This window comes from Amphiura filiformis, chromosome 5 (genome assembly GCF_039555335.1).
Source record: "Amphiura filiformis chromosome 5, Afil_fr2py, whole genome shotgun sequence".
Lineage (NCBI taxonomy): Eukaryota > Metazoa > Echinodermata > Ophiuroidea > Amphilepidida > Amphiuridae > Amphiura > Amphiura filiformis.
The window spans coordinates 51,497,576-51,524,732 of record NC_092632.1 but is presented as its reverse complement, the minus strand read 5'-3'; the positions used below and the strand labels follow the sequence as shown (position 1 = coordinate 51,524,732).

At 36.6% G+C, this 27,157-nt stretch overlaps 1 protein-coding gene across 1 annotated transcript; it reads left to right on the top strand.

Annotated features, from left to right (window-relative positions):
• Positions 1-1,579: 1,579 nt before the first annotated feature.
• Positions 1,580-26,420, top strand: LOC140153331 (phospholipase B1, membrane-associated-like). The gene is made up of 15 exons (XM_072176058.1): positions 1,580-1,711; positions 6,077-6,141; positions 6,778-6,856; positions 7,303-7,361; positions 12,902-12,969; positions 13,575-13,618; positions 17,248-17,356; positions 18,137-18,332; positions 21,370-21,458; positions 22,190-22,262; positions 23,085-23,183; positions 23,939-24,034; positions 24,811-24,873; positions 25,372-25,925; positions 26,090-26,420. Exons 1-14 carry the CDS (start codon positions 1,645-1,647, stop codon positions 25,768-25,770), a joined length of 1,506 nt encoding a protein of 501 aa, XP_072032159.1. The 5' UTR covers positions 1,580-1,644; the 3' UTR covers positions 25,771-25,925; positions 26,090-26,420.
• Positions 26,421-27,157: the final 737 nt, after the last annotated feature.

The window sequence follows — 27,157 nt, the reverse complement described above, 5'->3', positions numbered from 1 at the left end:
TATCACTGTATAGGTTAAAATCATTAAAAAGCATGGGCAAGGGCACCATTTTAGCCTAAAATGTATAAACAAAATATACAAACTCATTAATTTCTCATCACTGTATAGGGTAAAAATCATTAAAAACCCGTTTTGACACCTTCATGTGACCCAAATGGCACCATGTTCGTCTAAAATGTATACGCAAATAATACAAACTGATTAATTTCAGTCAATGTCTCATCACTTGACCTTTAAATATTCAAAGTACATGTACATGATATCTTTATGTGACGCAAATGGCACCATTTTCGCAAAATATACAAACTGATTAATTTCAGTTAATATCTCCACTGTACAGCCTAAAATGTATAATAAAAATATACAAACTGATAAAATTTAGTCAATGTCTTATCACTTGACCTTGAAATCTTCAAAATAGCTTCCATTTGCACCCTACATGTTAAAATCATTTACAAACATATTTTAACATTTTTATGTGCTGCAAATGCCACCATCTTTGCGTAAAATGTATAAACAAAATATATGAATTGATTAATTTCAGTCAATGCCTCATCACTTGACCTAGAAATATTCAGAATAACTTCGATTTGCACTATACAGGTTATTGTCTTCAAATTAAACCATGTGTCTTCTTTGATAATGGCATGTTTGTACTTATTATTATACAATTACACAGGTAGCATTTGTAAAGGAACGATTAAGAATAACAATGGGCGTGACCTTGAAGTGATTCAAAATGGCAGCTATTTCAGACTAAGAAGACTGTCTACGTGGTAAATATGTGTAAATGATCATGGTATGTCCAGTGAAAATGATACCATGTCAGTAGATTCAAATCCGGTGTCTTGTCTTAGAATGTCGACATACGTTAGGGCGGGTCTTCCTTGGTTTCTTTTCCCATGCTTCGGAATCCAGTGCACCAAATTAGATACAGGTTCTGTATTGCTTTTGTAGCAGTGACCAGAAAACCGTGTCCTTCTTTCCCTGATCTTGTCCGATAACTTTGGGAGGTCACCATACAGCTCTTTGTTTATCGTATGCTGTTTCCAGTGGACATTACGCATTGCCCTCAACAGTTTGGTGTAACAGCCATCCAGCTCCTTTGCCAGTTTGGAAGTGACTGTCCATGCCTCACACCCATAGAGCAGTACACTACTGATTCAACTGTTGCTGTAAATAGTCGTTGCTTGAACCTTGTTGAGAGAGATGACTTCCAGATCTTAGCCATCCCATTGCAAGATCTCCAGGCTGCTGCTTTTCGAATTTTAACATCATTTTCTGAGCTCTGCATCCATGCCCCCAGGTACTTGAAATGGGGGCACATTTATTGTACACTTGGTGATTTTGGGCGCCATCTTGGATTTAAGTAAAAAAATGGAGGTGACCGCTGGGCTTATTTTGTAATATATTTGCCAAATTTGGTTCTAGTAGGAAATTGCAGTAGTTTTTTCCTGGGATGTACCTGCCTGCTGGCAGCGTTCTGCCACAATAGACTAAGCTAGACTATTGGCGACTTGGTCGTGCAACCCTAAATTTTCACGGCTGCCCCCTCTATAGCCTTCTTGCGGAAGTCTCGTTACGCGCACCATTGACGCAGACGAGAACCGCTCTCAGATTTACGGATACAAATAAGCTGATAGTATGGAAAAACAAATTGTTTTACTCGCATTTGTTCTGTGTTTGATCGCCTGTACTTGTGCAGCCCCAGGTGAGTAGTTTTCTTTGATTAATGAACTGAGTGTATTTGAACAATTGCACTTTGTCAATTGCAACAATAATATTAATGTTAATATATGTTTATGTATGGTAGAGGGCTTAGTAGAAGCTTGCATGGAAAACCTAATAAAAAGTCTTATAGGCTATAATTCAACATCATGACACGTGTGTATAAACAAAGTTATGACTTAGTGGAATCAGATAAAATGATTCCGTTTTTATATTATCATTTTGCCCTATACCACAAAAAGTAATTATTGTGCCAAATAAAGGCACTGGTCCCTGCACAGTATCTGTGTGTGTGTACTATCAGGAACTCTGATTACTGTCGGTACTATATTAAATATAATAGAGCATATCCGCATCATTGAACATGCTGAATGTCCGTAGTGCACACATACATATAGCCTAATATACACACTTAAGGCAGTGACAGTTGAAACCGACCTGGTTGAACCAGAGTTAATGTACCGTACGACACTATTACTTTTTCTTTGTGTTCCGTGCAAGTTATGTAAGCTTTAAGTAAGCATATTAATTTTGTTTTATATCATACACTCTAATGACTATTTGAAAAATAGGAACCTTACCAGATATACGGTATAATGTGGTCAGTGTCAATTGTTTAATCGAATTGGTTGGCGAACATTAATACAATACAACCTGGCAAGGCTTTGTAATTTTCGATACATATATGGCATTTGATATGAAGTATTTAAATCATGGTAATGATGTGGTGTGTTGCCGAGATCTTCGCGAGAAGTCAATATAATTTGGGTAGTTTTGGGTCTCGACCAAAAGTCGAGATTAGATACAATCTTTATTACATGGCAGTTTCTTGTATTAAGGTTAGTAACTATTTTAAACTATTGCGATTTGGGAGTTCACATTATCTTGCGAATGGTAGAAGAATTCAAATATCACAAATATACTTTTATAGGTCTTGTGGTTCTTGTGTTATGTTGTAAAGAGGGCTGGAACAACAACACTTTTGTAAAACGCACATAACTCATTAACCATGTTAACAACAGTAAATCAAGCAAGTTTCCAAAGTGTATAATTCAGTTCGGGGCACTCGTAATAAACGGACGTCTCTGATTTCAAAGACGGGTCAGTGATTTCACATACGGGGGTCTGTGATATCACATACGTCGAGTTTTGTTGACAGTTCGGCACTCGATGCAGCACATCGGAACGAAGCTGAGTGTATTAGAATAAGCTTTCCTATGTTTAGCAAATATCTACCTGTGCAAAAATTATATCTATCTGTGCAAATTCTGACAAATGATCCTAGAACACGCTTAGATTGCAATGGCCAAAATCAAATGTTTTGAAGTAAAAAAAATCCCAATTTTACTATCCAATTCATGAATTGGATAGTAAAATTAGCAGGCACTCAGCATGCTCAACTTGGGCTAGCTACAACCCTGATAAGGCCTATACACAAAATTATTCCCACTGCGCTGGCACGTTCACCAAAATTACTAATATCGTTTGCGACTGGGTTTTGAAACTAGGGAGTATGTGATTTATAAGACGTCTCTGAAATATGATACTGTTATGTGACATGACGCTTCAAGAGTATTTGATATCAGAGACGTCTTTGAATTTGTAGACTGAACTTTTGCTAAACATCAAAGTGTTATTTTTTAATAATATATAACAATTTGCGTCTACCTTTAAAATACCACAGTTCTTATCAAAGTGCTGTATTATAGAAAACACAGATAAGCTGGGTACATGCCAGACAACATTTGACCTCGAAACACTTTTCCTTTAAGGCTTTGGGTATGAGCGACCTTGAAGTACAGGTATCTGGAGAAGGGAAGCAACGAGTTACCCCAAATCACAGCGACAGGTAGTGACTTGGCCGCCGAGTGTTAATGTGTTTGTTTTAAATTTTGGGGCGTTTTTCCCAAATTTGATATTTTTGGTGATATTTCAAAAAAGCGACATGCCAAAGACAAATCTTTTTGCACATACTTTGTTATTGCTAATACAACTCTTTTCAGCATACCTACGTTACAATTCGTTTGGGTGATTTAGTAATATTATAAATTTTGTGACTGCATTTTGGTGTTTTCGATGCGATTTTAGGCTTACCGTGATTTAACGTTGATATCTGGTCTTGCTCCTTTTATAATTTCACTTTGATCGTCGGCTTTTGTAAATAACAGAATGTAGATTGGCTCTGAATAAGTCTCGTAGTACTCTTGGTGGGTTTTTTCATGATATATTTAGTTTGTATTTGCATGTAACAACCCAAAACCGACCTCTGATTTCAGGGTTGAAGGCTGTTTCTGGAATGCCCGTGGACTCAAACAAGTGCACGAGTGGCGACTATGGTTTTATACTTCCCGCATTGATGATTGCGTCTACGCCTAACAATATACTTCTTTTTATATGTTGACTGTAGCTGGTATATCACTGGTATACAAAGAATTGGTGTCAATGACCATTAACTTCAGGGATAGACCCTTCGATTATTTATGCGCCTTTCTATTATGCAATATCTTTACCCGCAGACATGTGCCCGTGTCATGTGACAATATTGCGTAACGTTAAAGGTTAATACATTTCTTTGACTTCGAAGAAACTGTGTGATTCTATGGCCTAGCGGTCTAAGACGTTGAGGTTTCTAAGTTGCTGTTCTTGGCGTCGCTTGTTCGAAACCGTGCGTCTGTCACTTTTCTTATGCTGCTTTATTTTTCCAACGTCAGGGCCTAAAAAAACTTATTTATAATTTCTTTTTGTATTATTTATTTATTTATTTATTTATTTATTTATTTATTTATTTATTTATTTATTTATTTATTTATTTATTTATTCATTTATTTATTTATTTATTTATTCATTTTATTTATTTATTTAATGACGTTTTGGGGCTCGAGAGAACGGACACATTTATTTATTTATTTATTTATTTATTTATTTATTTATTTTTCGATTGATTATTTGATGATTGAGTGAGCAGATTTATCGATTGCTACTTGTGGGATTTCTATTTGATTTTGAATGACATCGTACATTAGTATTGATTTTTTCCGTTAAGCATTATCAAGAATTAATATCACAGGTTTTAGGGCAGATAGAAAGTTGGCTTAGTGATACTATCCGTTGATTCAGAACCGGAAGGTGCCGGGTTCGATTCCCACCTATGCATATTTTTTTAAAGACTTGGAAAATTTCTGCAGTAAGTTTATTTGGCGCGCGATCTCAGTTATTCATTTTCTGATGGCTGTGCCTCTTACAGACACCCTCCCTCTGGAATCCAAACCACGGTTCGCTCATTACACCTCCCTTAAGGGGACACATCAATGTTCGCTAAAATCCAAGTATTTCTAAAATGCTTTTAGAATAAGAATGATTTTAATGCTAATTTATTGCACATACTACTTAGCCTGATTACCTTTTTGAAATAGCCGAGTGGGAGAGTTTTCAATGAAATATTTTTTGTGTATAACAACTGAAGCATCCTATGTATAAAAGAATTATGAATATTAACTGTAAATCATATATATAGAACGATTCGTGATACCCAATCATGGTATAGTTGATGTGGACTAGAAGGCAGAGTAAATAAGTTTAATTTCAGAAAAGCCAAAATATTTTGCTTTAATTTAGTAGAAATGAAGACTGAAAAAATTACATAGAACCCGCCAAAGATTACTGTTTCGTTTTTACGGTAATTTAATCTTTTATTTTCTGAAATAAACTTTGGGCTTTTTATATAAAAGGTCAAAACCCAGAACGTCTGTACAAGAAAAATGGTTGACACTAGGCGCCCTACTACTAAGTCCTTCGTATTTCCGTATGCAGCAGCAGAAACACACAAGCATCAACAATATTGTCATAGCTATTATATGTCGCTATTATACACATAAATGTTTTTAAGCAGGTAAAATATGGTACGGTTTCTGTCTTTGCTTATGAATATAGCTTCAAATTAAGATGGATACTTAAGAATCGATGGCCGAGTCGTCTAACGCATTGGTACACGGTTAGTTTACCAGTATTAGTTCGTTATCTATGATAGCGGCAGGGTGCGGCATGGGTTCGAGGCCCTCCTCTGCCAAGTTTCCTTTTTTGAAAAAATTATTTTACTAAGCGAATTTATGTATGACGTACGGTGGTGTGAAGGGAGAGTAATGGGAGAGAACATGAACCTTTTCCAACTTCATCGTTTTTATAGTTTAATTCAAAGTATATAAAACTATACATTTCTGGTATATAGGAATGGTAATCTCGCTTTAGGCACTGCGCGTGGAAATCACGACAAATTTAATTTATTATGAACACTGTTCAAAATGGAATGATAATATCATTGTACATTTGGCATCCCTTGTTTCTCTTTTAGGATCTTGGGAGCGCTATCCAGAAACTATGAAGCTTTTAAGCCACGACTTCAAACTTTCAAAATATGTAAGTCAAATGTTCGATATCATACCGGTATATTTTTGTATTATATCCTATTTTAGTCTTATTAATCTGGCAATTCTTTCTGCAAAATTTTCGCGATCGCAAACTTATCAATAAAATAGTATAATACCTGAATATATTTTGTTCGAAGAAGCAGATATACCGGGGCAATATGTAATTATTGTTTTACGTTGATCTGCCTAGAATAATGTCACTAAAACGCCTTTGGTCCAGTTAGGAATCAATAGAATAGGCAAAATAACATAACAATTGAAATACATTTTGCTCATAAATAATATCGTAATATAATAATCTAACTATAGATCATTTTTATAATTCGCATTTTCCTGCCGTTGATGGGGTGAACATAACGATTATATTGAGGAACATCGATAAAAAAAATTAATAAAAGCAATGCTAAGAATAGTATCATGGGAGTATCATATCGTTATTTTGATCGATGTTCAACGTTATTTTACTCCATCAATTATAACAATGGCCTATAGATATAGGCCATAAAGTACCCGTATCGAGAACACATTGCGGGTTTCTTTATTATCAGCAGGCAAGTTCTGATTCTTAATGCGTGTAATGAATGATGCTTATGTCTTTTTAAAACAAAGTCTTGTCCACTTTTAGTCAAGATCACGCAAGACAAGTGGAGTCAACATTGAGTTTAAGTGCGACTCATCTAAGTCAGCAGAACCACCGACGTCAGGTAAATTGCATATTCTATATATAGCAATATTTTCCTGGAACAGTATTTTGATGTGCCCTGAGTAATTTAATTTGTTAAAAAATAAATAAATGCAAGATACATTTTGAAGATACATTTGAAGAGTAAAACAGTAGTTGAAATAAATGCGGACATGTGGAGTTAATGCAAGCGAGTATTGAGACGAGATTATTTTGAAACTGAATGTTCTACCAAGTTTTAAAAGGAATGTACCTTGAATGCGCAAACAATATAGTTCAAAATGAACGAATACCATTGTCGAAGGTGTGTTGACTGAAGGTTCAACGGCCCAGTCACAGACCCTTGTGAAACACAGCGCCATAATGTGGTGACTGGAGGATCAACGGTCCAGTCACATACCCTTGTGGAACACAACTGTTTTGAACTTTATTATATTACTTTGTATCAATTCACTACTTTTTTTTCAGTTCATCAACTACGACCAGGTGATATTAATGTAGTTGCGGCTTTAGGAGATTCCCAAACGGTAAGCATCTAAATGCCCATTTAAGGTGGGTGACCTGATTAACAGTTTGGTCCCCACACTTAAAAATCAAAATGCAGATTTTTGAGCCAGATGGAAGCTTATAATAATTCACATACTTACAGGGAAAATTTAGGCCCGAATTATGTTTCGTTTTGGTGGTATGAGCAACATTAACCACATGGTCGTTTTGATACGAATGTTTGCATCTGGAATCCAAATAACTCCAATCTAAATAAAAGAATGTTTAGGTGATGGGCTGAAATGTAAGGTAGTACCCATCATGAGTTACAATCGGGCCACTACCTTTACATAATAGGCATAGATATGCGATGGACTAAAGTGATGACGTGTATTCGGCGATACGTGTTTGGGCCGTACAGCTGATTGTTCTTATTATAAGATGAATAATTTGTTTGGGAGATTGCCACAAAATTTGCAGAACATTTTTGGAGATTGTGTTTTTGTAATCTTAATAACTCCTCAAAAGAATTAAAGGATCAGTTGAATATAATCAGCATTTTTTTAAACATTTGATATGATGATAATATTATTGATAATTGTGCTTGATATTTGATTAGTAAATTAGTAAATACGCCTATTCTCGGTCACTTAAGAAACAACCCGCTCTATTTCTTGCGTAAATAATTATAAAAGTTAGCTATATGGGAACGTGCATTCACCACAACACCCCGTTTAACATACCCTGCATGACATCTTCCATTGAACTTGTATTGGAAGTACAAGGTCAAAAGGTCAAAGTCGACAACAACGCCTATTCTCGGTCACTAAACACCTATTCTCGGTCACCGTATAGTTTTTTATACCTATTCTCGGTCATTCTCTTTTGGAAGCCTGGTTGATCGGTATAATGCAGTTTTGATAACTTAAACCCATAATGAAATACGTGTGCAGTATTCTCAGATATATTGACAAGAAGCGATCCTTTCAAAACGGTTTATTGGCAAAAATTTTCGTACCATCCGATCGGGGTCCGAGGTGGTCCTATTTTGTGGGAGCGCACAGCGGAATGCGGTGGCACGCCCGACAACTCCAGGAGCAAGATCACACAGGGGCCCTAAATAAGGAGTTCGTTCACCCCACTACATACAAGGTTTGACACAATAGGTAGTTAGTATGGACCCTCTAGATCACTGCTAGGTAAGTAGTGGTCCCAAATTGTGGTAACACTTTTTTACAGGTCATTTTATATATGGCCGTATAATCACATAAAATCACAAAAAATAGGACAAAATTAAGGGGTAGGGGAGATATAAATTCCCATAGCTCAACATTTACTTATAATAATGAATTTATTTTGGTATGAATATGTAGCTAATTGATTGTTCTAACTTCCTAGTATTATTTGAAAGCAAACCTAGGTTTCATTAGATCATGATTGGAAGTGGCCAGTCCATACACTAGTGGAAAATCAGATTTTTCACAACAATGCGTAGGGTGGGTGTTTTTGTGGCACTGGCTTCAAATTTTACTATTGTGCCAATTTCTATTTTCAAAATTAATTAAGCTCCATTTTTTAATTTTGTTTTTAATATCAAGCATATCTAGGCAAACATTGATGTTCTAGTTCAAATATTTATATAACTGCATGTTTGCGTGCATGTTGGTTTGTGTTGTGTGGGTTTGGGGTAGGTGGGGGTGTGTATGTGGGTGTGGGTGTGGGGTGTATAGGGTTCGGGTTGGGGTGTTTTACGTGTCTTAATATGTCACTCAGCTGAACTATATAAGTTTCATTAACAACATTTGTTTGGTAAGTTACCATTCATGTAATATTTTGAATATTTCTATGTGTGGGTGAGATCAACCACTGCTTGTCAGGAAATTAGACTGAAAAATTAATGTAAAAAATAGTTACTTTTCCACATGTAGCAGCGTGTGTAACAATATTAAGGGGTAGGGGAAATATAAACCATCATAACTCAACTTCAACTCATGATAATGAATTCATTTTGGAATTAATATGTAGCTAATTGATTGTTCAAATGTTTTAGTATTATTTTAAAGCAAAGGAAACATTATTTGTCAGGTAGATAGACATAAAATGTGAGAAAAGGTTAATTTTTCATGTATAACCATGTCAAATATGGCATTATTAAGGGCTAGGGGAAATAAAAACCATCATAACTCAACCTTTACTCATTATAATGAATTCATTTTGGTATCAACATGTAGCTAATTGATTGTTTTAACTTTCCAGTATTATTTGTAACAGAAAAACCATCAGATAGACATAAAGTGGGAACATTTTTTAATTTTCCAATGTGTAACAGTGTAAAATATGACAATATTAAGGGGTAGGGACGTACAATTCAACATAACTCGATGTTTATTCATTATAATTTATTCATTTTGGCATCAATACATAGCTATTTGGTTCTTGTAATCTTTTATAGCAAAATAACCATTAGTTGTTAGCTGTATAGACTTAAAATGTAAAAAAAATACCCATTTTTCCAGTGTAGAAGCGTAAAATATGACAATATTAAGGTGTAGGGGACATTCAAATCACCAAAAGTCAAGCTTTACTGATGAAAATTAAGTCATTTTGGTAACAATATATAGCTAATTGATAGTTCTAACTTTCTAGTATTATTTTAAAAGCAATTAAACCATTAGTTGTCAGGTAGATATACATAAAATATACGAAAATGTTAATATTCCATGTCTAACAGCGTAAAATATGACAATATTAATGGATAGGGGACATTCAAATCACCAAAACTCAAGTTTTGCTGATGAAAATGAATTCATTTTGGTATCAATATGTAGCTATTTGATTGTTCTCATTTTCTAGCATTATTTTAAAAGCATTTAAACCATTAGTTGTCAGGTAGTTAAACATAAAATATGAGAAATATGTTAATATTCCATGTCTAAGAGCGTAAAATATGACAATATGAAGGGGTATGGGACATACAAATCACGAAAAAACTCTAGTTTTGCTGATGAAAATGAATACATTTTGGTATCAATATGTAGCTAATTGGTTGTTCTAACTTTCTAGTAATTATTTTAAAAACAATCAAACCATTAGTTGTCAGGTAGATAGACATAAAATGTGAAAAAATTTCCATGTGTAGCAACATAAAATAATAACAATATTAAGGGGTAGGGGACATACAAATAACCAAAACTCACGTTTTACTGATGAAAATGAATTCATTTTGGCATCTATACCATTGCAGATCAGTGGCGTAACTACGGGGGGGGGCCAGAAGGGGGCAACATGCCCCGGGCGCCACCCTAAAGTCAAATTTTAGCGTTACGGGCATCTGAACAGCGCCCTCGCGAATTTCAGCCGACAATTTCGCCTCCTTACCAGTTCCGGCCTTGATATTATTCCGACAGCCTGTCACTAATTCACAATCGATTTGAAACATTTTGAACAGATTTTTAATGTTGAGGTCCTACTCTGCTGTTCCCATAAAAACAAGCACGATTCACTTAAATTTAGTACCCTTGAGAGGCTGATACATTTCGCTCAGGCGCTAGTTTTAACCGGAACTATACAAGGTTACACCAAATGTGGAAGGATTTAGTGTTGTGCCCCCTAGAAGAATAGCACAATAGCGCTAATAGCACCCCTCCAAGTGTACTAGAATTCAAAAATAGCATTATTGCGATAATAACGCGCTATATGCCCCCAAAGGCAAAAACAATTTCCAGAGCACAATAGCACTAATAGCACGCTATAAAGCCTAAACCATTTTAAGAATAGCACCATAGCGCTAATAGCACGCCATAAGGCCTAACCATAAGAATAGCACAATAGCGCTAATAACACCCCTCCGAGTATAGGAGAACTCAAAAATAGCATAATTGCACTAAATATTAACATTTAAAGCCATTTTTTAAATGTCCCTAATGGTTTTTTTTTAAGTTTTTAAAAAATAACACCGTCAATTGCACAAATAGCACACCCATGAAAATAAGGGCTAAAATAGCGGTGCTATTTGTGCTAACATGTATATGAAGTAATGACAAAATTACGCTAATAGCACGTGTAGGCACGAGGAGATAGTGTATGTTATCTGCGCAACTCAGTTATAGCGCCTTTCTCGGTCCAGAGCAGGAACCATTTTAATGTGACATTGTTGACCCAATTTTTCCGACCGAAAAAGCTCAAAAATACGACAGGGTAGGGGGTGGGGGAAGGGGTAGAGGAGGGGAGGGGCGAGCGGTCACAAATAATTTCTCCTCGCTCATTTGTATTCGACAAATGGCTATAGGCCTAATTTAAGCCTGCAGAGCAAAATGCAACACTTATCACGTGCTCATGCATGATCATTTGTAGGACACATGGCAACAACGATGTCAACATAGCTCATACTAGGAACACAGACCGAGAATAGGAATGCCAACGGAATTCGTATGCCTATTTTCGGACACTCCTGTTTCTATGGGAATTTACATAAAAACAACACCAATCATTTGCTATGGTGTTATTTACGATGCAGATGGATCAACTTGTTAAATTTACAGCTTTAAAACATGGTAAAATGCATGTACAATTTCGCATCACTGATTATATTACAATCACCATTTTAATTACCTCTTAAATGATGTCTTTATTTCTTTTAAATGCCTATATTTCAGGTCACCATACAATCTAAAAATCTATTATTTGAGATGAACTGTGCTGCCGTGACCTTGAAAAGTCACCAAAACCTGCAGCACCGGTACGGCTAAATGATTTATAGTCACAAAGTTCGGAAGACATGGCTAAAATTAAAGCAACGATCGTCAGCGGTAAAACTGGCCGAGAATAGGCGTGTGACCGAGAATAGGCGTATTGACCCTACATCACTTGTTCCCAAAGCTGCAGACAAAATTCACTCATTACAAATATCCGCCATCACCCACATCGTGATGGGGGAGGGAGGAAAATGGAGGCCAAAATTTCGATTTTGAAACCATTTTTCAAACGTCACCACGGTCTTCGCTCATTATTTTAGTAGTAATCGTTTTAATCTTTTCAGTTTTCATATCTGTTTTTGTCTTTGAATCTCTCTGGTGTGGTGAAGCTTAAGTTCCCTTCCAAAAAAAGTCATAATGTCATAAACACCACGAGACACTTGAAGGAAGTATATTTTTGACTGGTATTGGTGTATGAGGCAATCACATGCGTATCTTCATCGTGGCTGCACTGTTATTGGTGTGTCACGCAATCACTTTACAGCTGACTATTATTTCATGGGACATGGGATTTCATATAAAGAACTGTGCTTGATCAATACCATCAGAGATTTAAATTTAATTAACTTGTCAGGACTTAAATTCCTTGAATCATCGCCTTCCCAAATCATCGCCATCGCCTTTCGTACTAGCCATTGTTACTTGATAAAAGTCATCCCTGTTGTATTAAGAAAATGTTCTTGTATGGGACCCGTTTTTGTATTATTGGAATTGAAAGGGTTGATGTCATCAATAATATTGATCATCAAAGGCCAAACACACACGTTATTACAAAAAATAATAATGTCGATCATCTTTTTAAAAGTTTAACATTTATTATTTTACAGGCGGGCCAAGGCGCAGACGCTAAATATCTACCAGGTGTAGCGAATGAAGCCCGGGGACTCTCAGCTATGTAGGTAGAATTGTCTGAAATCAATATACATATGATATAGACGACTTGCCAGTAGATCAAAGTAGTTTTAATTATGCTTGCTGTTAGCATTGTTTGTTACAAGGAAACATAGTGGACTTCGGTCTACATTGGGAAAACAATAAAAAGATTCATCTTGCTTGAAATTGTCCGTGAAATTGCAAGGAATTTCAATTTTATTATTTCTTAATTTATTTCATGTCAGGAACATCATGTAAGTTACAAACAACATTTGCAATAATCATTACCACCGATTATTATAATAATTGGCGATTATTATAATAATCGTCTATAGACGGCTGGTCATTGGAATTAAATTGTCTTCTTTGTACAATAAAATGACTGACTAAGGACTCTTGGCGTACTTGATATCAGGGTCAAGTGCCTGAAGAGTGAAAGGAATCCTCTGTAGACATTGTCATGCAATTAATAGATGGCGATGCTCTGAACTTTTAATGCTTCGCCAATAATCGATGTACTTATAGCCATGATTACATAGGTCTACAGGGTACGTTAAATTGTCCAGTATTTTTCCAGTATATTTCACAGTAAATTCATGTTAATATTTTATTTATTTATTTATTTAGGATCGGTGGTGACGAAACCCTTGACGAGGTTGTTACACTACCAAGTAAGTAAACTGTGCGCAAAAAGTTATCGTTAACAATGTTGTTTTGACACCTCATTTGTGATGCGATCAAGCAATATCAGCCGGAACCTGGAAATATAAAATTTTCAGTTTCTTATAGGATAGTAAAGAGCATTAATAAAGCTGTATTTTGCAGAAAACTGCACTGAAATTGAACAACACGTTCCAAAGATATGAGCAATTAAAGTGTTTCCAAAACACCAGGAAACAAAAGGAAATATTTCCTTTGTTTGGCTATATCTCAAAATCAATATTTCCGAGTTCCAACTGATTTTGCTTGATCGCATTACATTTGTTGCTCTGCGATCTCGTTGAAAGAAGTTACAAGCATTCGAATGGTAAAGGGTCGGATTTCAAAAGTTGCAGTAGCCCTATATAAATGATAGGTTCGTCGATATCTAATGCGGTAATTGCTTTATTGCGCACACCATTTTCATTCAAATCAAAATCTGTATAATTGCTGCATGGTTATTTAATCGACAAAAAAAACAATGACAATAAAAAATGTGATAAATGTCAATGGGGAAAATCAATCTGGATTCACACAAAGAACTATAGAAGCCATCACATGCAATGAGAAACGTGGACATTCAAAATGCAGTCAATCTCGGATTTCAATGGTGGAATCAACCAACCATCACTATATAGACGACAGATCATTTGCCTTTTAGAAGCATGTGTTTCGTTCAGTCAATCGAGTTGTGACTCAATCAACCGTACAGAGATGGAGAGACAGGTATGAAGGTAGAAACGGATTAAATATTACTAGAGTATTTTGTAGACCTTTCAAAGGCTTTTGATACTACAGAGCGCAACATTACGCCCATTAGACGATTTACGGGGCATCAGAACATGACTGGAATAACTTATGGAACTGGAAGCAATATGTATATTATTCAAACTTTTTAGCTTGACAAATCCATTAAAGGTCCGTAACCCGATCGACAGCATCATCCCCCGATATTTTTCATTGTTGATGAGGTTTTGGTATCACATAATAGATACTAATTTTCACATTACTATCCTGAAATTTGACGCCCCAAGTCGATGTATTTCCGGAGAAATCATGAAAAACAGCGGCCCTTAGAGGCTACCAATTTCTAAATACTAAAAAGTACTTCGGATTTCTGGGCAGGGAATTATGAATGAATCATCAGTCTCCCCAACAGCTACTTTTGTTTCGCGTCATTCACATTCTGTGAAAAGAGCGAACCACTTTAACTGCTGAGGAGACTCCCCGGGAGACTCCAGCTTTACGGCGGTAGTATAATAGCTCGAAAAATTCCCTCATGTACGAAGCGGGCTGAATAGCTCAATTGGTTAGAGCGTTATGTTTTTACCCATGAAGTACCCGGTTCAATTTTTTAGTTTTCTTTTTCCTCTCCATTTTTAACCCAAAGTTTTTTACATTCATTTGAAATGTACATATTGCAAGGGGAAATATATTTTGTTTCCTTTTTTTTCTGAAACGGTACGAAAAAGAGTTAAAAACAAAAAAATTACGTTCAATACGTGCATTTGTGCAGCATTGTCGTCAGGTCTGTTTTGCTTTCGTGAATGGCATTTGCCATAATTTATACATAAAAATCTATCATAAACGATATAAAGACGAAACTGGTTGTGGTGAGTGGTAGGCCTATTATAATTATTAAAACTAGTGTCACAACTTAGTATCGGAACGTGTACATGTACTAGTGGAGCTTGATTGTCAATGTCAGTGCAACCACGCACGCACGGCACATGACGAACGGGAATTACGGCACATGTTGTTGTTGCTTGCCTGCCCAGAATGCAATTCACGCATACCAAGGTATTGGATTGCAAATTTTGCTATTTATTCACATTTACGCTGAAAATACTCTCGTTTTTTCACGAAGCAGCATAAAGGGGACGATATTTGATATTATTATGTTGTTTTAAAGACAATCCATATCCAAAACCAATAGGGTTACCCTCCTTTAAGTAAGTACTCACGACTTTAGCTTTCGCCATCGGGCTGATGGCTTGATCACAAATGAATTGGTTCACCGCTTTTCCCGCGAAACGGCTTGTTGACCTTTCCCGTAAGTGAAGATGTTTTTGTTTTGAGCAGTGGATATGGAGCGTGGAGCGTACACGTGATCGAGAGATACGAGACATTCGTCGCGGTTCATTGCTTTGGCCCCCTTTTTACGAATGTAGATTGCTTCCCTAATTCTCCTGCTGAAGGCATTTGAGTCCTTGTCGAGTATAGTTGCCCCTTCCCATTCTATGATATGGTTTTCTTGTGCTATGTTGTCTGTAGTAGCTGATTTGTGCTGTTCTGAGGTGCATTCTTTTCTGTTTGCTCTCGTGAAATTTCTTTCTGCAATAGTTTCAGAGTCCTTTTTATGCTCTTTTAGCCTTGTACCAAACTGTCGTCCCGTCTCCTCTACATAAGGATATTTCCAGTCGTGTCAACTGAGTTCAAGTGGGCTGTGAGTTTTTGAGCGCTGTCTCTCTGTATTATCTCTAGAACATCATCGACGTATCTTCTCCACATCTTCGGTTTGCAGTCAAGAGGTGCTGTAGCCCGGGTGCTGTAGCTACCGCTTCCTTCTCTAGCCACTCCATAAACAAATTGACGACGATTGCACTGACTGGGCTGCCCATCGCAGCCCCAAATATCTGCCTGTAAATTTGTCCCCTGTAAATTTGTCCCCTAAAACTGACGTATGTCGTGGGGAGGACAAACCGAAGAAATTGGATGATGTCGTCAGCGCTCAATTTTGTCCTATCTTTAAGCAATGTTAAGAGATTTGTCACTTTCCAGTCGAGCTTTGAGGACAATAGCAAATAGTCATTATAGAAGCCATCCTGATCCCTTATTTGCCAAATACAATATTTTAACTCTTGCCGACGCTTTCTTCAAACTATTAAGTGCGACTCTTTCTTCCTTTGAAATTTTAACGTACCTGCTACCTCTGCTCTGAGAGACTTTGCTTCTTCCCACGATAGTTTTGCACATGCTGTTTCGCAAGCAACGATGTATTCCACGAGCAAGCAACTTCTGTTCCGGTTCCGAAAGCTCTTTTTTGGAGATGTTTTAACCCATTTCTCACGCCATTTCTTTAACTGGGTGCCACTCAATTCCGACTCTGTGCTATTTTTTACTTTGTTTTTACGACTCGCGTTTGTTGACAAGATGTCGCGATCAGCTGGCTCGATGTCCAGTGTTTCTAGATCGTTGTCACATTTTCGTTTTAGAGATTTGATTTGATTGCTCACAATTGCTCACATTAGCAATCAACCGCGACGAAGGTCTCGTATCTCTCGATCACGTGTACGATACATTGATGTATTCTATTGTACTTGATGTGTATCTAGAGGGATTCTTGTTCCACATTGCCATATCACATTTTCTTTTATGGTCATTGCCTTTCATTGGTTAAACATGCTGCGAACACATTTATGCGAAGTTTGAAAGAAAAAAGTGCATAATGAATCAAGTACCGCATTGGATACTTATCAAGTAACCTATGCAAGATCGTTTATATAGGGTCTATCTACCTCGTTTATATCATACTTTCTTGCATACAAATTTCTTACATACAAAATGTAAATAGATCCCGCTCATTATTTCACTCTCACAGACGTTCTACGAAGGTATAATCAAGAACTGTACGGGTATTCGATTGGAGTTGGTGATGTTGACAGTCCACAATCAAGATTAAATGTTGCTGATGCAAGAGGAAAATCACAGTATGTCTCTGAAACAATTTCTTCCAACATTCTGTTCATCTTAAGGGGGTACTACACCCCTGCCCAATTTTGTGCCTATTTTTGAATTTTCTCAAAAATTATAGCGCATTGGTGACAAGTAAGATATGTATATTATAGGGGCAAGGACTACAACTACTGCACTGGAAATTTTATTTCAGCAGTGACAACAGTTGTGGAGTTACAGTCAAAAATGAGGGAAAACCAGTATTTGATCAATAAATCAATAACTACTTGCCTTGAGTTGCTGCATTTTTAGTGCAGTAGTTGTAGTCCTTGCCCCTATAATATACATATCTTACTTGTCACCAATATGTTATAATTTTTGAGAAAAATAAAAAAATATGCACAAAATTGGCCAATGGTGTAGTACCCCCTTAACTCTCTCCACGCGGTTGTCGTCTGCGGACAATTTTTTTAAAAATCAAAATTCAAAACCTTCAAAATTGTATATTTTCATGATCAAATTTGGAATTGAAAATTGAAAAATGTATTAAAATGAGTACAAACAAGCCTAGTATTGGTTTAGTGGTTCTTGGGATAGCTCTTGATATTTTGAGAAAATATCTCAAAACTTGAACTTTTTATATTCAAGCTTATGGCTATTATAGCACATGCCGTGAGTTCTTTTTGTCTTAATGTCTTCTCTATCATCTACAGACATTATAACTGCTCGTGGTAAATCGAATTAATAATTAGTCAACTACAGCAAATGATAAGAATTATATTAATCATGTTTATACTTAACTTACATATTTCTAGAACTATGCCAGAACAGGCAGAAAAGTTAATCTCTAGACTATATGATGATCCCAACGTTGATGTTGAATCAGACTGGAAGGTTGTGAGTATCTTCATCGGTGGTAATGATTTATGTTCATGGTGCAATGACAAGGACCTTTATGATCCGGAGCAGTATGTTGCCAACATGGAAGAAGCTATCAAAATACTTGAGCAGGTAGGCCCTGGTTAGGACTGCTGATCAGGATGCAGCTAAGATAGTTAGATACAAGAGCAAAAGAACAAAAACATGCAACATTAGCAACAACAAAACAAAAAACAGATTGGCGATTATATGTTGCATAATTCAAATGCTGTGCCATTGTGAGAAATATAAATGCCGAGGAGCTATCCATAACTACTGATGATCACAGGGGGAACAATATTGTTTTGGATTGAAAACCATGGCCAGGTGTGGCCTCTACCATTTTAGGATTATCAAGTCGAACCCCTACTGGTGGTGTGCTTTGCACTTGTGTTGTAACTGTTGCTTTAAATATGGCGCTCCGGCGTTTATTTCCGAAACAATAAAATCAATATCCGGGTCTGTTCGTATCCACTACTTTCGGTAGATTAACTTAACCAGATAAGCAACTTCCGGCTAGGTTTTGCAGTTTCTACAGTCATGGACAAAAGTTTGGAATATTTTTTATGTTTTGCATAGCCCTGTTTTTAAGTGCAGATTTCTTACTAGACTGACCCACAGTCTCGGTTCGGTTCCATCTCTGGATAATGTAACAATAAATAATTACATAATGCCCTTTGAAAAAATGCCAAAGTCCTGTAACCCCCCTTAGTTTTCTCAATGCCATAAACCCATTATTCTTCATCCACAAATTGACACCACTGATTAGGCACCATTCCATATCACACATTACGTAATGTACAGCACAATGGCTTTCTATGCCTGACCAATGATCCATCGGGCATTTTCTCAGTAATTTGATTCACAACGTTACATTGGCTTTTGCATTATCGTGTAAAGAAACCAGCTTTACTTTGTTGCATCTGTCTTTTGTATACGATATTTCTGATCATGGGGTGCGAGTGGAGCGCAGATTTATACGTCCGCGTCATTGACTTACGTATTCGCGGCTCCGCACAGCGTCATCATCCCTATATCTTCGTGTCAAAAATTGTTGTGATAGTACGGCGAATCCTCTCGTTTTTCAACAGCTACGCATGACGATTTTGTTCGATATAGGCCGAGCGACTCAGGTTAAGCATACCATTTTACACGATATTAGATACCACAGAGTTTCTATTCTATACGTGTTTACGATTTGCGCATGCTCAGTACCCCATATGATATTGCCATTATAAGAAAATTCGATTTGTTGTCAGGTAAAACCCAGGTTTTGTTTTCAATACACTAACTGGAAATTCAATTCACTAATAAGCGGCGATTGCTGTTTGCTGTGGATATATTTTACTGCATTTTATCCATAACGATTTTTAAATCGTACGTTAAAAATGTGATATATTTAACTGTTTAAGAATTGTAATCGTATAAAAGGAAGCTAAGCTCAGCTCCAGATGCTGTATAGAATATTAAATCACAAGTCTATAATACAATGCACATATCGAGACACTATGCCACTTTCTTTATCTGCAATAATAGAATATTGATTTCAATCGAATTGAATACATCTCTACATTTTGAGTTTGTACCTCACCACTGAGCGATCTAGCGATCGATTTCTAGCCAATCAGATAGGACTCCTTTTCTTGCGTTCGGTGAAATACCAATCGCCCGTCGCTCACCAACGGAGTATTAAGTTGCAGGGAAAAGTATAATACACGGTGTCGACACTGTGCTCCGGTACCTTCTCTACAGACAAGATGACCGATTCAAGGTCCGAAGACAGGTTGGTCAAGCCCTGCTTGAGGATTGTATCCTGCCTACAGTCCAGGGAGGTGGTGGTGGAATCACAGTATGGGGAGCATTTCACAATAGGTCAAAAACACACCTCTACATGCTAGAAGGACACATGAACCAGGACTAATACCTGCATGCTCTTGATATAGTTATGCTTCCGTTTGCAAGAAGAGACTTCGGGAACAATTTCGTGATGCAAGATGACATTGCCACGGCGCACAGAGCCCGACGTGTCAGGGAATTCCTTGAAGATGAGAATGTAGAACACCTGGACTGGCCGGCTTTGAGCCCAGATATGTACCCTATAGAAAGCTTATGGGCAGAAGTATCTCGCAGGCTAGGTAACGCGGACAACAACCAATCACCCTGCAGGAACATAGACACGCCCTTATTGCTTGCTGGCGAGATATTCCACAAGGAACCTTGGCAAACCTGGTCGAGAGTATGGGGTGGATACATCAAATATTGAGTTGTTTTTCTCAAGCAAGATACTTATCTGAACATGTTAGGCCAAAACAAAAAAGCAAATGTGTTTCCTGTAGCGCGGGCATTTTGTTTTTGACGGCTTTTTGCGCATTTAGATTTTTTTTCACTTTTGAAAAAAAAAAAAAAAACTACTGGAGAAAACATCACACATTTTATATGAAGAAATATGATTTTTGTGTGTGTCAGAGAGACCCACTGTAAATATCCATTCCAATTTGCAGCAAAAAAGGTTTTTTTTTTTTTCATTTGAAGACATGGATTATAAAAAAAAATTAAAATAAAAAATCGCATTTGACTTTTTCGACCTGCTACAGGAAACAAACATGTTTTTTTTTTTTTTTTACAGTGAGAGTTTAAGTTTTTGGTTAAACAATAAAATTTACTAGTGTCTTTAATCTCATTTTGTGATACAAAGAGACCACCAAAAAGTGTTGCAATTGTGTGATCCTTCCATTTTAATACGCTTCCTCAGGTAATTCTTTGTTTAATTGACAAACTGTGTGATGTAAACATCAACGGACATTAATACCTTTCAATTGTTTTCAAAACTGAGCGCTACTCCAGAACAATAAACCTGTTCCTAATATGATTAAAAACGGTATTTGATACAAAAATAAAAATATTCCAAACTTATGTCCATGACTGTATGTCTGAACGCAATGATCTCAGTGCAATTGTTAAACACAAAAAAAATCAAGAGCAAGTACAATAATCACCCTGTTAATCTGATAATTGAGTACTTCAATAAGAGCGCAACGTGATTGAAAGCTTTAAGAAGAGCGCAACGTGTAATAAGTTTGGAACCTCCTTATGATATTATGAGGTAATGGTATGTTGTTAATTATCACAGGTACCCAGGATGTTCGTTAATGTAGTTGGTATCTGCAACGTATATGAACTTGGAAATATAACAAGTGTTCCTTGCGATTTGTTTCATTGGTGAGTAGAAACAAAAACTCAGCATATTGGACAAGATATATAATGCTGCTTTGGCAAAAGATATGAAGACATGAGCGCAAGAAGACCGTAAGTCCACTTGGCCCCTCAATATGTATACACTCAAGTTACGTATAATTTTGTATAGATTGGTAATGTTTAATACATGTTCAGGGGCCAAAACAAATCTTTCACAACCTTTCATGATGTTTCCACCCTGGAACATGTATTAAACATTATAAAACCATAAGAAACTTTACGTAACTTTAGTGTATACATGTTGAGGGGCCAAGTGGACTTACGGTCTTCTTGCGCTCAGGTCTTCATATGTAATTGTAAGTTTCAAACACTTTGCATATGGGTATACGTCAATTTTCTGAAAAATGTTGCTCTAATAGTTTAGTTTTGGAAATATATCAAATATGCGTAGAATAATATTTTTGTTACAAAGTACTAAAACATCTCTGTGGCTCATGATGTATCATTGTCAATTTTTTTTATAATCAAAATATTGTAGTATGTGAAGATGGTGACCATTTGGACGCCATCTTGGATTTAGAGGTGACAGAAGTAAAAGCACAAGAGAACATCAATTGTGTCATATGCAATAAGAAAGTGAATAAATGGCCCTTCGATTAGTACCTTTTACAGAACATTATTAAACCCTTCCCTGAGTTATTTTATAAAAACTACGTTTTCAGCCTCATGAATGTTATTATTATATTTTTAACAAGGGCGTTTTGTGAATGTGCCATGGGCGATAATGAGAAAATAGCCGAATTAAAAGCGATAAACAAAGAGTACCAAGTAAGTACCTGTAAATAACTATAGTCATAGTAGTAGATCGACAGTGATTCAACGATGTGAATGTAAATGAATATAATTTACTATCTACAAAACAAGCATACAATGCCCCTAAATGAGGTGTTTATTGACGAGAGAGGCGGGAGGAAGACACCCTTAACAAAAAATTAAAATAGTTGCTTAAACTCCGAATAATGCTTTCTGGAGGGTATCTTCCTTTCGTCTCTACCGTCAAAAATCCTCTCATTAAGAGGCATATACTTTTAGATGCTTTTCTACTTCGGATGCTGTTTATGATTGCATATAATATTATATACCAATATATAAGTTTGCACCTATTTTTCTATACAGTAAAATAGGCTTGTCCAACGAATTTCCAACTCGATTATGATTTTGTTGAAAATATCGTTAAAAACGTCAATATCCGCACCAAAACCAACCGAATACTAACATATAATTTTATTATTAACAATAAATATTGTATAATAATACTTAATTGAGGGGTAATTTCAACAAGGACCGTTCGGTACCGTGAAACGGCCATCTTTGATTTGATTTTTTCCCCTTAGTAATTGCTAGAGGGCAGTATCAAAGCATTGAACTTCAAGACATTCATTCCCCCCTTCCCGTATCGACAAGTAATTTGAAGCAAGAATTAATATAACAAAAACGTTATGTTACAGTGGTGGGACGCGTGTAACGCTTCGATCTGAAGAGTTGCGTGGGCCAATCATGTTGCTGTACCCAGGGGCCAGCAAAAAGTAAATCCGGCCTGGTTATCATGTTAACGATAATGCCGTTTAACTAAATTGTGTATGTTTACAGAGGTTGTTGGAGGAGAGTATCACCAGTGGACAGTTTGACAAACGAGAAGATTTTACAGTAGTTTATCAACCTTTTTTTCATGATATGGATTTCCCAACTGTGAGTGCAAAATATATACCACTTTCAAAATTAAAGCCATAATGTTTGATTTGCTCCTCAGCAACGCCCTCAATATTTTTCGAATTTCTACTTTTTGCACCATTGTAATGGCCATTGGTGTACATAAATGCCCTGTGAAGCTTGAAGTGCTTTAATTATAGCAAAATTTAACATTAATATTATTTAACATTTATTTTATTTTATTCTGAGCTCACTGATCTGCTGATCGAGTGCTGGATAAACACATCGCGTGCGTATGTACCATTGAATCATTCAATCAGTGACGTACCGTAAACTGTATGCATATCGCTATTCGTCTTACGTCTTGTTTGTACATCACATACAGCTGCGTGTAGCTCTGCCAATAATGATGATAATAATACGATCGGCGAGATTATACACACATTGTAAGCGCTGTCCGTCTTGACGTATAATCTGTGCGCATATCGCTATTCGTCTTACGTCTTGTTTGTTCGTCCTAGGTGTGTAAAACTACACCAATATTCATGACAGTACTATGATCGGCGAGCTGATACACGCATTGTAGGCGCTGGAATGAAATAGCTATTTTATTCGTTTTACCTCATTTTTGGCTCGAAATTAATAGGGTACAATGTGATCAGTAGCTTTCAGTGAAAACTAACATTTAAATAGGATTCTATTCTTTATGCAAAATGATCTGATTAGGTTTAATGATTTGGGAAGCGTGTATTTTTAGTGCTTTAAGTGTTTTCTATTTTGTGTTTCGGTTTTAGGAGGGCGGAGTTGATAAGTCATGTTTTAGTCCAGATTGCTTTCATTTTAGCGAAAAAGGTCACATTATATGGGCTATTGCACTGTGGAATAATATGGTAAGATGCTAATTATATTCAACTATTTTTGTATAAGACCGTTCATGTTAAATTAGTGAAACAAAGAGATTCGTACATGCAAACTCAAGGTAAACCAGGGTTTTATCGTCACGTCAACACGATCATTATGACGATATCTGGAAGCTCTCTTCAATTCTCAAACTGACCGATGCATCTTTATATCTTGCGTTGGGCCTGGTGTCCCGTACATTAATATTTTTATGATAATGGTGCTAATGTGTCTGATGGCAGCAAATTGACAAATGAGATATAAACGTACGTAACACGGTTCTTTTGGTGCAAAGACGTTTGTCACTTGAAATATTGACAACATTAACACAAAGGTTGCTCGTAAAAGTTGCTGGTACATGTACATTTACCATATCTTCTAGTGTTTAGTATATTGGCGGTCATTTTGGTCGCCATATTGAATCGCATTACTAGCATATAATTAATATATATTTGAGTGCCCGTCAGCCAGCTTAATAGGGTTTTGACGGTGATCATGGATTTGAGCACTTGCCACGATCAGAACAAAATTCAAGCATATTTCTCCCCACAAAAGTTATAATCAAATAAAAGTTCAAATATGTCAGTTATATTGCGATGTGTTATAAAGTTAACAGATGTTATGTATCATAAAATTATAAAGAAATTGCTCATGAATTAAAAAAAAAATGAAACAAAAAAGCATAGATAGGGCAAATGACACTCTGAGGATGCGGTTTTAAGTATTTCAATCGTTTTACAAAATATATTGCTTTATATTTGACCAGATCCAACCAGTTGGTAACAAAGACACAGAAGGTTTTTATGAGGAACTTAGATGCCCTTTGAAGGTAAGTTGGCGGCTTATTAACTTACTATATACCCTAGACTAGACCCTGATACATTACACTACCTCTAAACTCCTCAACAAAAGCCTATGCTCCTGTCTGTCCCCCTCCCTTGGAGGGTCAAAACTTTTAAGGGCCCCCTTTTTGCATTCCGCCCCCTAACAAGTGTTTGTGAACGGTCCCCAATGAACGCGTATTACTTGTCATTGCTTGAGAACTTGCGCTGATGTTGATGCGTCTAATGTCTAATGCACTCCCCCCTTGGGGGGGGGGGTCCGGATTTTGAAAAAGTGGAACTTTTTAGTAGGGATCTGGGGCGTATTTGTGGAAAGATGACCTTCCATAATTTGAACCCTTTTTGACAAAAAAAATATATATATATATAAATGATTTTATTTGTGAATGGGGGGCTGTGAAAATATAGTCAATCACGCAAGTGTTGTGAGACACTAAATGTCTTGATATGATGCTCTATTCTTCATTATTCTTCCTTCTATATAGGATTCCCCGTATCTATTCACGAACAAAAACAGCAAACTACTGACTGATGCCTCTTCAGATTATAATTCAGGGGACTTAGAGTCAGAAGAATCATCCAACATCATGTATCAAGTAATTCCTCCTGAACTGGACCAAGCAATATACAAACAGACACATATACCTGATCCAGCGGCAGGTACCAACTTTCCTCGGAATTTAGAAAGCAATGACACAAAAGCTTGGAGTTGGTCTTTCGAAGATATGGGGTCTGTCGAAGGAATTGTAATGCTTACACTTTCTGTCATAGCATGCGTAATCTTACTAATGTTACTGGTTAGATTAACTTTCGATGTAGTATTTGCAGTAAAACGAACACAAATACAATCCGAAAAAGAAGACAAAGACGCGTTGAAAAAGTGATAGAATAAACGCTAATTGATTCAACGAAGTCGATATGAAACTTTGTGACTAATTGGGATTAGATATTCTACCTGATTTACTGACATATGTATCAGTAATAATTATGTACACTTATAGAGCGAATGAGATTGCATAATAGGTAGAATATGTCTAAGGTGTGGTGCAATAATTATGCGTACCCCCGGGTGATGAATTCTCGAAATGGTCTACTAAAATCGCTTCCCCCCTTTTGACGTGCCAAAAAATCTTTGCCCCCTTTACACATGCAAGATTTTGGAAAACCCTAATTTAAAACTTTAAATTGTCTTATCATATAAAGCGAGCACAGCGAGCAGGAAAGTTTGCATATTTGAACGTGTTCATAACGTTTTCCTACACCGTATGGTGTAATATAGAAACGGTGCCCAAAACATATGTGCCATATATCACTTCCCCCTCCTTCGGCATGGCAAAAACTCTTTGCCCAATTCCCCCCTATAATTCACCACCCGGGGGTACACATAATTATTGCACCACCCCTAATCCAAACAACCATGAAAACCAGACATATTCTTCCCCTAAAACATAACATTGATAACTTCCGATCGCTTTTGGTAAATAACATTCCAAGTTTTAAGAAAGTGTTTGATATAATAAAAGTCAGTCAATCATTTCAAATTTCCTGAGTGATTATTTCAGATGTTAATACTTCTTTTTATGTATATAAATTAATATATCATGTCATAAATTTAACGATGACGACACAGATTGAAAACAACGCTGATGGTAACACCAATTGAAGTCTTGAAGCTGCTGAGGTTGGTTTGGGTGCAGAAACGTCAACACTGTTACAATGTCATCGGAAACTGATAGAGAGTTTGCGAAGTGAAGTTTGTAAATTTACTTCAACTGCAACGGCAACTTCACAAAAATCGATTGCATATCTTGCTCAAATTTATTGCAGACGCGAACGTCTAATTGGTTACTGCACCAACAGCGCCTAGTCGCTGAACCTCGGGATATGTGTATGAATGGGCGGTCAAAAGACGGGCATGTGTAAGAAGAGCCTGTAAGCGACTGCATGAAAATGTCTCCCTTTTGTATGGTATTTTTTTCACGGCAGTGAAATGATGCCACTTGCACCCACATCTCATATGCACAGTTTATCCCTTACATACCCTGTGTCTTGAATAGCTATATAGCCCACCAACCTTGTGCTTAAAGAGACTAGGAAATAATTCCTAATATCTCATACCTAAATTTGTATGCCTTTATCTAATCTTGCCCCACTGACAACTTACTATTTAGCCCTTGGCCGGGGAAGAGTCTGTTAAATGTAGGAATTTTTTAGCCTTTTTGGGGCGCCCTCTACGGAGGCGTCCCACAATATTGGCATGTACTTGTGAGT